The following is a 16,322-nucleotide window of genomic DNA, read 5'->3' on the forward strand; positions in this document are numbered from 1 at the left end:
TCTGTCATATGTTATACACAATAATTATACCACCTGAAGCTGACAAGAATATGAAGAATAAACGTCACAATACTGACGGGGTGAAGTGTTTACCTCTACATATTGAAAAATGGTTAATTTCTGTACTTGTTCAAACCTTCGGTCAGAACAAATCCATTTCTGCATGTATTCAACCTCAGAGAAAATAGTTATATACGTGTTCAATATTACAGACAGTAAAAATCTTGCTTTTTCACGGGGTCAGCCCCACATAAAGTAAATCCAGGTCCCTTAGGCACATGTTCAACTCCACATACAACATCAATCCAGTTCTACACGTGCTGAACCCCGAAGACACGTTTCAAACCCACAGACAGCATAAAGCCAATTCTGCTCTGCATCTGTTCAGTCCCATAGACAACATACATACAGATCTGCCTGTGTTCATCCTAAGAAGTCATCTTGATCTGTACGCGCCCATATTCACAACAAATATCACTGTACGTGCTCACCTCCGCAGGTAAACTTGTAAGTTCTAATGAAAAAAAAAAAAAAAAATCCATTCCTGTATACTGTCTCCACCAGACATTAAAAAATCTAGTTCAACACCAGGTCCTGTTCTATCCATATTCACTTCCAAACACTGCAATAAATCAAGCTCTTTTCGGGCAATAAATCCAGTTCTGTTTGAGTTCATCTGTACAACAAATCAACCTCTACACGTGTTCACCTCAACATGATTAAGTTCACTACCCTCATGGAAGAGGTTCATGATGGTGACTGTTCCCCAGTATCCAGGTGGGTCTTGCTACTCACTTAATTAAAACTGCTTATTGGATGGGTAGTCTATCGTGCCCGCCAACCAGTACCAGGAGCCGCCTCATCTCTCACGGGGACAATTTCCATAATGACACCGCCTGGCCTGAACCTCGATGATACAGGAGGCGATACAAGTGAATGACGATACACAGGACAACTCGGGTTACGAACGATACCAGAGACGATGCAGGTCACGCATGAGGATGGTTAATTTAATGCAAAGTAAAGGAGTAAAGATGTCTGTCATATCATCCCCTTCAAAGAAAATCAAGTTAGATGGAGCCATAATCAAGATCCGTTACTATTTTTACAAACTAGACGCATTGCATTCTATATTCTGGAGGACACAGACAAAAGGAAAGAGGAAAGAAGATTGTTCCAGAGTTGATAATTTGTTCTAAAGGATGAAAATGTCGGCTGACTCTTGATTTTAAGAGTTCAACAAACAAGTGGTGAAAGTGCATGCACAGAGTGGTACTGCTTGTCTATCTTAGAGGAAGAGGTATGTAAACAGAGAATTCAGATCAACAGTGGAAACCCTGATACTATGACGCACTGTCGCAGGTGTGCATAAGAAGAGCAAAAATCCAATTCGCTAGGAGGTAGGAAAATAAAATCTCATCACGCCAACGACCCAAAGATTCCTGACGTAACCTCTCAGGTATGGGGGTGGAGGAGGGGTGGATTTCTCCTAATCTGAGTGAAGTCGTCAGGTGGCAGTAAGATTTTAAATGGGAAGGAGGGATAAAGAGGATAATGGAGGCTATTTCTAGCTCTTTTAATCAGAGGGATCTTTCATATTGCGAACAAAACTGTCTGGGGATAATAAACGGCAGACAGATAGACAGACAGACAGACGGAATGAAAGAAACAAGGCGCTCTGGTAAAAAAATGAAACAGTGTTTAACATAAAACTACAAATGAAATCCAGACTTCTCACCTGTCCATTGACCCTGAGATTCCTGACACAACCTCGCAGGTGTGGAGCATCGTCAGGTGTGGGGGCGTGGGCGGCAGAGGGACGAGTCAGGCCGCCCACCTGCAGCACCCCGCCCGTATTGAGCACTCGGGCGGCCTTGGGAAGTCTGGCTGCTCCCCGACACGTGTGGGCGGGGGACTGGGTGGGCGTGCTGGTGTGGTTGTGGGCGGGCTGAGGGGACGTGGTAGGTGGTGCCTCCGTGCTGCCGCCAGAACACAGGTCCACTACCAACTCCACCAGCTGAAAGGAGGAGGAGTACCAAAAAGTTAGTATATTACTCTATATAACGTCTTCTTAACCACTTTTTACTCACCCCGAAATCTTATCCAACACAACAGTCAGTAAAATCTCATTAACTGCGTACAAGGTACAACATCTTACTAAGCACAGCAAAGTGTGTAGCTTCATTAACCACATTTTACTCAGCATATCATTAAACACACCTCAGTTGCCGCAGCATCTCATTAAGTGCATATCACTCGGTGGAGCATCTTATTAAGCATACTCGTATTCCAGTCAGTGCAGTGTCTCATTAAATATATCTCTCTTAACACAGAATCTCATCAGGTATATCTCACGCAGCACTGCAATTCTCTCATCACAGCCTTTGGAATAATACATCATCCTGTACTGCACTTCCATGCAACACAACTCCTAATCAACACAAGGCTTAACGCGACACCTCACTAATATAAACCATTAACTCTGCGCTGCACCTCACCAACGCATAACTCAGATCATACTGGCATTGTCCGTCAACACACCATCTCATTACATATCGCTCAACACAATATCCTCTAACACAGAAGTACAATGTTGAGTAAATGTGTTCACTTTATATCACAAGATTGGAGGAACTTCTTACATTATCCATCACATTTCCGGAACAAATGGCACATCAAGAAAATAGTCAACATACATTCACCACTGCAGCATGTACCCAGCAACCACTAAACTGTAAGCTGTCTCCACATTTTCCAGTTTTCCAGCACAATCCGTTATCAGCCTTCAAAATCTGCATTAGCTACCAATATATATTACAATAAAAAACCATATCATTGTAGTCAGTAAACACATCTTCTAACCAGCCTACCATTTACTCCTCCTTATTACAGGTTGCCAATGTGAGATGCCACTATACTGTTATATAATTATCAACATACTATCATATCGTCCAAGTCCCTCGCCACACCTGCCCTACATACGGGGACGAGTGAGGGTGACCAAAATTAAAGGTGCCGAATGAGAGGTGTGATGACAGAAAGGGGTGGTGAGAGAGGGAGGGGGGGGGGAAGAATGAGAGGCGTGAGAGTGCGGGTGGGGAAAGTGAGGGTGGTGAGGGTGAGGTTGACAAAAGTGAGGCAAGGGAGAGTGAGGAGTAGAGAGATGGGATAGTGAGAATGAAGGGTGGAAAGCGTAAGGCTGGGGAAAGTGAGAGGTGGGGAAACTGAAAGGTGGGGAAAATGAGAGGCACGGAAACTGAGGGGTAGTGCGAGTGTGGGATGCCGAGAGTGGACTGACCCAGATGCTCCCCAGTGTCGAACTTAGCCACTTGGCCGGGACTTCCAATATGGCCAGAGTGGTAGTATGGACCAGCAACTTACAAACTATAATGATGAGGGCAGAACCAAGGGACTGTTTAAAAGTGATGTAATACAGCTAAAGTTGCAGTTATCATGGTATGAAATTACTACAAATACCTGTAGTAGTAATTAAGGACTTGTCAGGTTAATAAACTGAGTGATAAAGTATTAAAATTATGAACCGTGCATCTTACTTCAGCATATGATGGCTACAGCAAACATTTTAAAAATGCATTAATTTTAAGCACGTGTGGAAAAAGTGACACCACCCTACGGAGTTCCACTTCGTTAAAAGTGTGACTACCCTCTTCCTGTCTTGGACGAGGTGTGAGTAGTCCTTAGTAAAAATTACTTTTCACTGGTAATATCTGTTTGTCTTCACTCTGAAACTTTCCTGTGATTTCCACGACAAACGTTATAATATTAAGCAGTGCATTAAAAGTAATTAACTCCATCAACGTTTTAAGGTGATTACATTCGAGTATAATGTTATGTATAAAACAAGTAACTACCGGTATGTGCAGTTCAGTTATTTTTAATCATATCACGGAGGTCATGAAGTTTTATGCCAAAGAGTTTATGCTAAAAATCTAGAAAAATTAAACACGGTACGAGTTTGCAGTGTTGATAATACGTGCTGTATATTAGAGGATTATTTTGCTACAGTTGTTTTTCTATGGTAATTAGTTATATGGTGTTGGCTAAGTTAATTACACTAAAGGGAAAAAAAATACATGAATAAAATGCAGCTTGCTCATCACTGTTAAAACCAACAAATATTTTTTAACTGACTTTTATAAGGTCGTTAGCGATACAGCGTAAACCAACAAATTACTACAGCATAATGAAGAACAGAGTGAATATTTACAGCTGTGCATAATTTATCATTCATCGTTTGAGGGGTGAAGAGTTCGCAGTAAAGTCATCACTGCTCTTTAAAATGCGTATCGACAAGTACACGAGGGAAAAAAAATCATAAAATCAGTCCTTGATTGCATCTCATAATTTATGGGTATTACTGCCAAACTAGTGAAACGTGCGGGTATGTTTGCGTCGTCATCTACCGGTGAGTAGGGCTAATGCTGGGTCTCAGGGCATAGGCTAAATAACATCTGTCCAGAGCAGAATAAAAAAAAACAAAAATCGTTTAGTTATAGAATCTGTGAGAAAGACACGACAACAGATAATCAGGAAAAATACAATGCAGCTCAATTATTTTTCTTCTGAATCTGATACTGTGAAATCTAACTACAAATTATAAAATCATACATGAAGTTGTTGTTGTTGCTTGATCCCGATCTGTTTGGGGGAGCAGACTCGTCAAAAGTATTATCAATACACGGTAACTCCGAAGTTATATGACCTGACTGGCTGTAAGACCTGGCCAAAGCACAAAAATTGGCCCATTAAAAGTTTATTTAACATTCATTCCATACAAACTTTTTTTTCTGTCTGTTTTTGCACACACACACACACACACACACTTGCACCCATAAGAGGAATGGGATGTAGATCTCATTGCTCTCCTGCTTCCTTCGACACATTCTGGAGATATCGTACCTGGGGTATCCTTGATCTCCCTATGTTCCCAATGAGTTCAAACAGCGTTACTTCATTTGTATTTATTATTGCATGAGGAAAACTGGGTCAGGATGATCCTGATAAAAGCAGTTTTTCCTTGTAATAAATCATACCAATTTCTTTCAAATATACTATGGAGAGAAATGGGTCATGATGATGATGTTGATTATAATCTTGGATCATATTGGCACTGAATGTAGGAATTGTCAAATACAACATCGTCATCCTTACCTCATCCTTCCATATAAGGTCTATCCTGTGCCAGGTGTTGTCTGCGAGTGAGTATGATGCGTTGAGTGCCAGTGTGACAGGTCCACCACCAAGGTCCAGCAGTAGGTGGGGCCGCCCCTGCCGCAACTGCAGCAGCAACTGGTCGCTGATGGGTCCCTGGGGCGTCGCCCCCCCGCTGGCACCAGAGTAAAGCAGCGTGGCCTCCCAGGATCCCGTCAGTACCTCCAGGCTGATGTGCACCTCGGCGCAGGGCGGGATGGGCGGCACCCACGCCCACCCTCCTCCGGAGCTGTCTCCGCCCCCACCACCATCGAAGTGCCTCACCAGAACTTTGCAACGCGAACCCCAAGTCCCGTGTGGGCAGATGCACCTGCAGAGGTTAAACATTTGTAAGAGTAACTTTCTGTATAACTGCACCTGACATGCTCACGACGTAAAGCAGTTACAAGTCTGGGATTCGAGTGGGAAATGTTTCACAGATATATTTCTATGGTAAAATAGCCGATGAACTGTCTGTGCAATGACAGCTAAAAATGTAATTGATTTATAATGAAACAATGCCTTAAGACTAGCAAAAACTGCTTCACCTGGGAGACTTTCAAGATGACCTGTCACTTACTCACTTGGTGCCTGATGCTGTGGGGATACACCTGCCGCCGTTGAGACAGGTGTTTTGAGTGCACTGGGTGTCATGGTGTGGGGCGGCAGCAAGACAGCTGCACCCACTGCCCACCACCACACCGGGTCCCACAACAGCTGAAGTGTTGGCATCCACCACACTGAACATGTCAGACAGCGCCACCCAGCAGCCCCCAACGCACCTAGCTGCCCCTCGCACAGCTGCACGACTCTTCTCCTCACTCCCCTCCTCGCACGCCACCCGTCCCACATCGCTTATGGCAACACCAATGGCTTCGCTCAGCTGTTCAGGTGGTGCCAGAACTGTGAGAAGCTCTATGCAGTTGCAGTTACACATTTATTTTCAGGTTATGGAAGTAACATGGTTTACTTCGTCTGTTAACAAACCAATAGTCGGCAGTGTTACCGGAAGCAGGGCTTTCACTTAAAATATCATACATTTGTGTAGAAAATGTGCTTTCGCCACGTTCGAGGCTTTCGTTGCTTAAAAAAAGAATATGCAGAATGTTGTTGGTCTGGATGGCTAGGATATGACGATTAAAAAAACTTGATTTTTCATATGGGGGAGGGGTTATTGTTTTAGTCTGTTAAACAAGCTCATGAGCAACCACACTCGTAGGTTTTCACAACTTCCTGTCCTCAAGATGCCATACTCCAAATGATGAAGGCAGGCCAGGAGTTCCAGGTCGAATTCGAATACGAAAAATAAAGACGGCTTGCAGGTCGAGGGAAATTATGGCGTAAACATCTAACCTTAGAACTCTATGATGTTTGTATAAAAAAACAATAAGCAGTAAAATGTGGGAAATCTGTAAAGTGTTACAACCGTATTTCTGATATTCGAAAGCTCATTTTATATATGTATGTTACTTCCCGTTTATGAATATAGCAAGGTTACACATGGCACAATTTTTGTCCAACACTTTGATGTCTCCTGCTTTTAACATTTCTCTGTCCTGTTACTGAATCGTCCCACCCCTGTATAACAATGTCTTTTTAGGTCAGTTAAACAATGCTATTATAACCGTCTTCCTTGCTCATATTTTTATTCCAGTTTGATTGTGAAGTGCCAGGCAGCTGTAAGAGTAGATACGATAATAAACAAACATTATGGTTTATGGTCCACCTAACCTCACCTCCTGTTTATGGTAGAGCAAAATGTGATCGAAGTTGGTGACCCCGACTGAAGATATCCAGATACGTGTGGCTGGGGCGGTGTCTGTGGCTGTGGCGGTGGAGGTATGGGAATGCAGGGGTTGTATGGACACGGGCCTCACGCTGCCCCCGCCCTTGCCCACCCACGCCCGCACCGCTGCCATCAGTCGCGTTAGGATGGAAGGTCCGCCCTAGTGGAGGGAACTGTTGTATTTAATGCGCGCGCGCAGGTGCTCACACACACACACACACACACACACACACACACACACACACACACACACACACACACACACACACACACGCACACACAAATATGCAGTACACCCTTTTTTTTCCCTCAGTACATATTTCAAACAAGGACAAACTGAAGTGCATAACTTTAACATTCTGCACGTCTGTGTTACCACTCATAATACCACACGTCCTTACCCATAGTACCTCTCTTTCCACGTGATCTAATTAACTAACTCACATGGGGCTCCTCCCTGACCACGGTGTTGGTGTCGGCGGCTATGGTGAGCGGCGTGGCAGTCACAACTTCGCTTCGGGTGAGGGACTGGACGTGTACTGTGACGCTGGCTTGAATGTCTTCCTGACCCTGGCTGCTGTCACTCACCAGGAACTCCAGGTCGTAGCTGAGGAAGGAGTTATTCAAGCTTTTCCTTAATGATCATTCTCTTCTACTTTATGCTTTCTCTGTCCTGTTCCTGGATACTACTCACCCGATCCATTTGTGGGAATTTGCGTCACGATAAGTTTTTCAAATCCAGAACCTCTGCCACCTGCAGCAGAAATATCTTAACCATACAACCCACTAATAATGAGCTGGGAAACATTCATAAACTGAAAAATGAGCATAAAGCTATGCCAAGGAATATTGAATACTTCATTGTCAGGATTTTTAGCCTCTTTGGTTACACCGAAAAGGTATCCTGAAAATGACAAAAAAGAAGCTACGTGAGGATGGTGATCTGTGGAATGCAAACAAACTTTCTGATGGCTTGAATGGTAAGAAAATGGTTGTATGACTCACTTTACCAGACACTCTGTTTACAGCTTTTCCTAGTCGTGCTTTTTTTCCGTCTCAGGATTAATCCCAACTGAAGTAAGAGAAAACTGGGTTAAGATGGCGATGATAAGAGTATGATTACAATAATACTACGATATATACAACTCTCGGTATCCCACCTGCCGTCTGGGGTGGAGGCAGCCATGGTAAGGCGCCCGGTGGCGGGGTCCAGGTAGAAACCAGACTGAGGACGTCGCCAGGTGTAGGTCTTAGACGCCGCATCCCAGTCATCAGGGTCCCTCACGTACACCCGCCCCAGGGGTACCGCCGCCCCCTGTCGCTATGGAGGCGTATTGTTGGAGGAGGACATGTGGCCGAGAGCTTAAAACTTAATGACGGCCATATTCTTGAAACTCAAAGACCGCCAAGGAAAAGGAAATCCCCCCAACTTTTAAAAATTTTGAAGCAGATATCGTATTGCCGTGGCTTAACGACTCTGTGTTTTGATATCATACCTACATATTCTCTACTAAGTTATTTAGTGTTATGCTCTATATCATATACATAATAACACACATTATAATATTACATACCTATACCACATGCAATAATAGACAGGTACTATAATTATAAGAGAGCCTCCTTGCCCATGAATAGGCTTTGTAAATACAGTACTAACATTACGAATAGATGCACATATTCAAACGTTAGCTTATCATGGTGACTGATGGTTACTGACCTGCAGTGTGTGGACGGTGACGGTCTTGGCGGCGGGCGACATGGGATTGTCGTTGAGGTCGGCGACGTGGACGGTGAGAGTGACAGTGGCAGATAGTGACGGCCACCCGGCGTCTGCCACCACCAACGGCACCAACAGGGCGCGGCGCTCCTCCCGGTCCAGCGCCGTGGTCGTCCACACCACGCCCACGCCACGACCATCATCGCCTCCTGACGACCATACCACACATCCAACATCATCTTCACATCCTGTACCACATTACATACCACAGCACAACCACGCCAACAACCATCATGACCCCTGGATGCACCGAAACCACACACCTGATCACATCCCACACTATATCCACATCTAGACTATCAAGACCTGACAACCGCACCAAGACGATCAGCATCAGTATCACCACATCCAGTACCACACCACATGCCACACCGCACCCATACTACTGTAATCGTCACTCCCTGATAACCGTACACTACCATCAATATCAACACCACACATCACATCCCATACCATATAGCACCCACACCACGATCGACGTCATCCCTTTATCACATCAGGTCAATCGGCATCAGCATCACCACCACATACTTCATCACACCACATACCCCACCACACACCATACCACACCCATAACGTGATCATCATCATCCCCTGATCGGCAGACCACCACCACAAACCGCACCATATACAGTAACATGTCACATGCAACTCTCACACTCTCATCACGTACCACGTCACACCCACACCGCAACTATCGTTGTTCCCTGACAAGCACATCTCGATTATCAATAACACACACACACACACACACACACACACACACACACACTCTCTCTCTCTCTCTCTCTCTCTCTCTCTCTCTCTCTCTCAACACACACACACACACACACACACACACACACACACACACAAAGAACAACTGTCAGTAGAAATCTGTGCAATGAGATCCATCCATTCATCATTCAAACACTGGAAATCATCAGCTCCATCTCTTATAAATAAATCAGTAACGCTTTTTTTCCATAGAAGAAGAAAAATGACAATGCATAGCAAAAAGAAATACTAATCAATAATTAATTCATAGTAATGCCATATTTCCAATGTCTTTACGTGTTACACTCTTTGTAATATGAAATTAAGGGATGAATATGGGGAACACAAGAAAAATGAGCACCATAAATCTGATTATCACCAGTCAATTCTCAAAGCTAGTGGGACATAAGTCTCACTCTTGTCTAGGGTGACCCTGACGCTGCCGGCGATGTGGGGTGGCGCCTTGGGGTCTAGTGCGATGGTGAAGGGCGGGCCGTGACCCTGGCGCCAATCGTCGGGGTCACCCAGCTTCACCCGAGCCACCACCTGAGGCTCGCTGTTCTCCGTCACCTGCACCTCCTGTGGCTCCGCTAGGTAAGGCGGGTTGTCGTTCACGTCGGTCACGTTCATCTAAGAAGGAGAGACAAGTTAAATCATGGTAAAAAAAAAATGGTAGACAGGCAAATTAAACCTGGGATAAAAAGCGAAAACGGCAAAAGTCACTCCCATATCACACTAAACCTGATGCTAGGCTACTGCACTCCAGTATAATTAAGGGCACAGTTGAAGGCGGTAAGCTGGAAAGATAAAATTACAGATATGGCTGAGGGGTAAAGTTAAACGCATATGTGAGGATAACATGGCGACACGACATGTCTTCTTCACTGAGGGAAGGGGGTAGTAATGGAAATGCATCTAACCTGAACTCTGTAATTTCGGCATAAAACTTTATCTGTTAGATTTTATTTGCGCATTCTTTACAAGGTCACTGTATAAACCCCTACAAGACTACTGCCGCACCTATCAGCAGTTAGGAACATACCATCAGTTCTAGGCTACTGAACAGAAGCACCTTTGAAGTTTTATTTGTAATGTTTTCTTAGACTGTACAAAAATAGTGTACTAGTAATGAAAAGAAATTTGGCGACGTCATCACTGAGGTCACGACAGATACCGGGTTATATAAAACACAAGGAAAAAAAAAAAGAGCTATAGGTAGAAAGACTGCAAACTTCATTCCTTCCAAAGATGGGTTGAATAGCAAGTGGAAATAGAGATTCTTCCATGTCAAGATATATGAGCACAGCAGGTCCCATGGACTGGAGGTCATAGACACGAGAAGAGATAGATTGGAGACAGACTGACGAATTCAATTTGGTGGGCGGAGGCCTCTAATTACAACAATATTATTATCATGTAAATTTCACGCAGAAGTCGACCGACCGACAACAATTAACGTGTGATAGACAACATGGAACACAATACTGGTGCTCTTACCACACACACACAAAAAAAAGAGGGTGGGGATGTTGCGTGGGGAGTGCGGGGGTGGGGTGGGAATGGGGTGGTGAGGGGATGGTGGGGATGTGGTGGGGGTTATGTGGACGTGAGTCTGGGGGAATAGCTAGGGATAGGGTGGGAGTGGGGGTGGTATGGGGACTAGGTCGGGGTGGGGTGTGGGTGGAGGTGGTGATCCTGATGAGAGGGTCGGGTAGGTTGGTGTTGTGGGTAGTTGGGATGAGCTGGGGGCAAAATATTCAATTATTCACAGTAAGTCCAGCAACCCCCACACTCATTTGTTTCTGTAATGATCATACCACAAAATTAAATTATCAAAGCATATTCCGGCCCGCCCAGTGGTCATTAGGCTCGCTTCGGGCAGCACTGGACACGGTGAATCGATCTTGATTTTTTTTTACTGATGTAAATATTACAAATGCATAAAATTTCCTTGTGGTGTTATTTCGCGTGATGCACATTCTGTGAAGGTTATTATAGTTCACTACACGATCGACAGATAAACAGATAGCTGGGTAAACAGATAGACAGACAGATTATATGCAAGTGGACAATACATAAATGAACAACAAACGCACCACTTCCATGCTCCTCTACATTTCATTTTCCATTTCCCTTCCCTTCCGCCTAGTCAAGCTGAGTGAATATTGTATGCCGTCTCCCCTCCCTGTATCCCTGTCGTGTTTAATATTCTACCTATACAGACCCAACTTCTGAAGTCTGTACAGTACGATAATAATTTCTATCGTAATGTTTCTTGACGCCTACAGAACCCTTACCTTTGTCTTCTATTTTACGAGTATTCATGTCACTAGCAGAATATTGTATTATAATATTTTATATTACACTTTGCTATATTTTACTCTACTATACTATATTCTGCTATATTATATTTGGAATTACATGGAGAGACAGACTGACAAATAAGGAAGTGAAGGAGCGTTGTGGCGTATATGTAGATGTGATAGAAAGTAGGCGTTAGGGGAAATACACTTGACAGAGACTTTTCACATAGAAGGATTTGTAAAAATCCGATAACTCCCACGTTACGATGACTTACGGAATTTTATTCTTGGTATGCAAGACGATTTTTATTCAGGCTTAGAAGTTTCGTAGAAACGCGATTAATTAATTTTTAATCTCTCCAGTCCCATACCTTAAAATCAACACTTCAGAAATGATAGTTGTACTGTGACAAATTGTGAAGAAACTTTGCTCAGGTCTATTTCCATCAGTCCTATGGGTAACAACACTTTATTTGTTAACTATAAGCACACTGCCCCAGTAGGGTTCAGGACAGCATTTGGTTGCGTGTGTTTTTGTTAAAAACCAGTATCCTCAAGTTTGATGGCCCCTTTTTCCCTCTTTCTTCCCAGTTAACTTTTTTGCATATGCACACTAAATATTCTGTTTTGCTTTAATAATTAAAATTATTGGGATGACTGAAAACAGAAAAGTAGTATACCAGAGAAATGCATATCCAAAGAGGCAAATATATCATTAAGTCCGAGGAGTCAAAAAGTGAATGATTTACATGGAGGGTGGTGGTGCTATACTGAATAGTCAGTGTTGCTAAAATAACCTGCCACACAACCACACAAAATTTAAAGTGGTACTCACTGTAAGTCCTGTGGTGGTGGTGCACCGTGTAAACATTGCTGCTATATTGTCCTTCCACACAGCCACCCAACCTTGTGAATGAGACAAGGTAATATTCTCAAGATATTGATGATATACTGTACATTACCACAAAGAACACAGAACTTACAGTGAGTGTGGCCGTGGCTGTCCTGGGCGGGGTTCCCTTATCCACCGCCCACACCAGCACAGTGTGGGCGGCCGCTGTCTCCCTGTCCAGCCCGCCGACCAGCCTCACAGCCCCGCCCTCGTCCACTCGAAACTGTCGCCTGGGGTCGCTCTCCTCCGCTATGCTGTACCACACACTACCCTCCCCGCCCTGATGGAGGCAAAGAGTAGGGCGCGGAGTATAAGCTTACATATCAGAATATCATACTGTTATTGTGCTGTGCATGGTGAGTAGTAGCAAAGATGCTTATATACCTATAGTGGTGGTCCGACTTTCATGGTAGTAAAACATGTATTTTTCCCTCTCAAAGCTGAAAGAACCTTCCCTTCCCGTCGCCTCCCCTTCCCCCAGCATCGAGTGGACTTCACTATATCCAAAATCACAACAATCATACCCGACTGACAGAATGATAAGGAAAACTTGACGTGATATGGGAAGTCTGATGTTACTATACTCTTTTCATCTTAACTTGGCCCAGAGTTTCGTCCTTTTGCATCTTACTTCCAGTATTTCAGTTGCAGAAAAAGAAAATGCTGCAGCTCCACATACTTTCATGGCACTTCTTTGTGACTAGTTATTCTGCTATTACAACTCAACATTTAAGATGGAGAGATGACAATTTTGTCAATCGTGTCATTTCGTTCTTATCGTTTATAAAGGCTTCAACATGCTTGTATGTGTCGCCCTTGGTCACCTAATGGCAGCCTTCCACGCTGCTCGATCTCTGGCAGCCTCCCTATTCAGTTCTTATCCCTACCCCGTCAGGATCGAGTGCGGTGAAGGTGGCGAGGAGAGCACCGCGTGGGGTGTCCTCAGGTAGGCTCAGATGGGTCAGGTCACGGCTGAACACAGGGTCGTTGTCGTTCTCGTCCACCAAGTTCAGGCGTACCCGAGTTTCGGACACGTGGTTGCGCTGGCTCCATCCATCCTCACCCTGCAACGGTACAGGGGTAATCATCATTATCATCATTCTTACCACCATTATCATAATTATCATCATCAGCACCATAACATCATTATTAAATTTAACATACTATAAGCCACCATCCTTATCATTATCCTTACTATCATCTTCATTGTCCTCCTCCACCTCCTCCTCCTCCTCCTCCTCCTCATCATCATCATCATCATCATCATCATCACCTTCATCCTGACCTACTTTCTCACCTATAGATGGGGTAAGGTACGATTTAGAAACCAGAAGAGAGAAAGTACTAAGTGGATCAGTCATTCACATATCATTTAGGCCTGTAATCGTCAGTGTCATATTACCCAGCTATCTATGGCCAGACGTCTCAACCCAGGAAGGGGTGGCCACAAACGAACCGCCTCCATGTCACCCTTTACTCTGCCATAAAGCTGCCTATTCTCCAGCACACTAGCCTCACTCCATTACTTCTCAACCCCATCCCTCAATGTCATGCTTGGTCTTCCCCTCCCTCTCCCCCTCCATTTCATTCACATACATTCAAATAGTCAGTCTCTCAATCTCCATTAGCTGCACACGAAAAATATTAATGTGTAATAATCAGAAAGAAATTATTTTAGGAAGAGGTGCTACAGCACGTGCGATAATTAGCCAACAAGAATTGAGTCCAAACTGATATTCCGTTATCTGCGTTACCCAAGAGGTCACAACAGCTCCCATCAATTATTACCCGTGAGCTGAGCCTTTGGTACACCGAAGGGTTATTTGTTGTTCAGGGTATTGTTTGGCCCTCAGAACGTTTGGTGCAGGAAACCGAGATAATATTTAAAGTTCTTTGATTACTCCTTACTCGATGCTGATTAGATTAGTCAAATGTGTAATTAGCACTGAACTAATATTTAACATTTTACGGGTGGGATATTAAAGATATTTTCCTGAAGGTTGACTCGCTTTTATAATTTGAAATTTGAAAGCCTAATTACACAGCACGGTGTTCATATACAGAATAAAATGCGCGTCCTTTAAAAAACCTGTTGCTGGACAAGAGGATATTAATGCAGCATGATTACAGAAATGTAGTGTGTGACAAAATAAATAAATAAATAAAGGATTTGCCTGAAGCTTTTACCGGTAATCAGTTTTAACACTTTCCATTTTCAGACTGAATTCTCCGACTCTTATCTCATTTGTTAGTGGAAATTCTTATAATAACATGTATGATCCAGGCTCTATTTTTACGTAACAACACATACCTTTTTTCTTTATTTAACATTTAAATCACTGCACGTGAAAAACTAAGCCCCCCCCAAAAAAAAAATGTTTCCTATACTGGAGCATTTCAGGGTGCTCATTTATGCAACATCAATGATTATTTTTCCATCCCTTATACCCAAGAAAAATGTATTAATATCTACAGCGTCAAAGTGCCTTTTAATGCATTTCCTCTGTGGGAGCAAACCTGAAACTCGATTATTAAACATATATGATAAGCTATTTTATATTATAGCGGTACCTTTCCAGACAGCAAGGGTGGACCACTGCATGTAATATCTAAGGATACAGTATTCTAAGATTTTCAGTATTGCACTGATTAAATTTAGACCACGACAAATAACATCTAAGCTGCAACTCTGGCATCTGTTTTTACAAATTTCCTGTATAAATGAAAAATGGGTGACAGTACACAGCTATATTTTAAAACTTTTCCTTTTCGGACAGGGTGAAGTAGAATTCATGAAAGAAAGAGAAAACAGAAGAAATTACTCATCCTCTCGCCTCCCGTCTGTGCACCTACCAGATCAGTAACCTGGACCCTGAAGTGGAAGCCTCTACGGTGGTCTGGGTCCTCGTAGTCAAGGGGTTCCACAGCCACCAGGTCCCCGCCCGCTAGTCCGCCCTCACGCCCGTCCACTCGGAACATTTGCCACCCACGCCCACTTCCCGGCACCACCTATTTGGATGAGCGAGAGAGAAAGAGCTGGGATAGATAGGTAGATACTGAGTGTAGGCGGATGAACAGACAGACAGACAGACAGACAGACAGATAGATAGATAGACAGATAGAAAGATAGATAGAGAGATAGACAGATGGACTAACAGGAATATTTTTTGGTTCACCGACGTTTTTCCGTGTTTACCATATTACTTATACTTAGTCTGTATCTACACCGCCTTCCACGAATACCATGATTGTCTAATATACAGTCCTCTTTAACCAGCCTAATCATATCATTGTGTGTGTGTGTGTGTGTGTGTGTGTGTGTGTGTGTGTGTGTGTGTGTGTGTGTGTGTGTGTGTGTGTGTGTGTGTGTGTGTGTGTGTGTGGCTATATACGAGTATGCAGTCTGGCAGAATACATGGTTTTATTATACTCCTCGCACAACATTACGAGCCTTTTCGAGTGTCCTTATGTCCCAAAAGGCGAAGTGGTTTGTAGCCGGTTATGACGGTGATGTGACCCTCTCTCTCCCTTTGTTCTCCCCAGCATACAGAATACAGGAAGCCGAATATAGCCTGCAGATTACCTCTCACGCAA

The 16,322-nt window shown here is 43.7% G+C and overlaps 1 protein-coding gene across 1 annotated transcript in view; it reads right to left on the reverse strand.

The window, feature by feature from the left end:
• Positions 1-16,322, reverse strand: part of LOC145411377 (putative neural-cadherin 2) — a 42,511-nt gene that overhangs the window by 12,782 nt on the left and 13,407 nt on the right. Inside the window, exons 4-14 of the mRNA XM_080281408.1 lie at positions 15,582-15,737; positions 13,616-13,792; positions 12,820-13,008; positions 9,950-10,163; positions 8,718-8,926; positions 8,158-8,318; positions 7,442-7,604; positions 6,948-7,157; positions 5,796-6,094; positions 5,173-5,542; positions 1,739-2,017 (exon numbers count right to left, since the gene is read on the reverse strand). Coding sequence (XP_080137534.1) covers positions 1,739-2,017; positions 5,173-5,542; positions 5,796-6,094; positions 6,948-7,157; positions 7,442-7,604; positions 8,158-8,318; positions 8,718-8,926; positions 9,950-10,163; positions 12,820-13,008; positions 13,616-13,792; positions 15,582-15,737 — 2,427 coding nt within the window. The remainder of the gene's footprint in view (positions 1-1,738; positions 2,018-5,172; positions 5,543-5,795; positions 6,095-6,947; positions 7,158-7,441; positions 7,605-8,157; positions 8,319-8,717; positions 8,927-9,949; positions 10,164-12,819; positions 13,009-13,615; positions 13,793-15,581; positions 15,738-16,322) is intronic.

This window comes from Coenobita brevimanus, chromosome 89, assembly GCF_032717465.1.
Source record: "Coenobita brevimanus isolate Jiangsu-jjx chromosome 89, ASM3271746v2, whole genome shotgun sequence".
Lineage (NCBI taxonomy): Eukaryota > Metazoa > Arthropoda > Malacostraca > Decapoda > Coenobitidae > Coenobita > Coenobita brevimanus.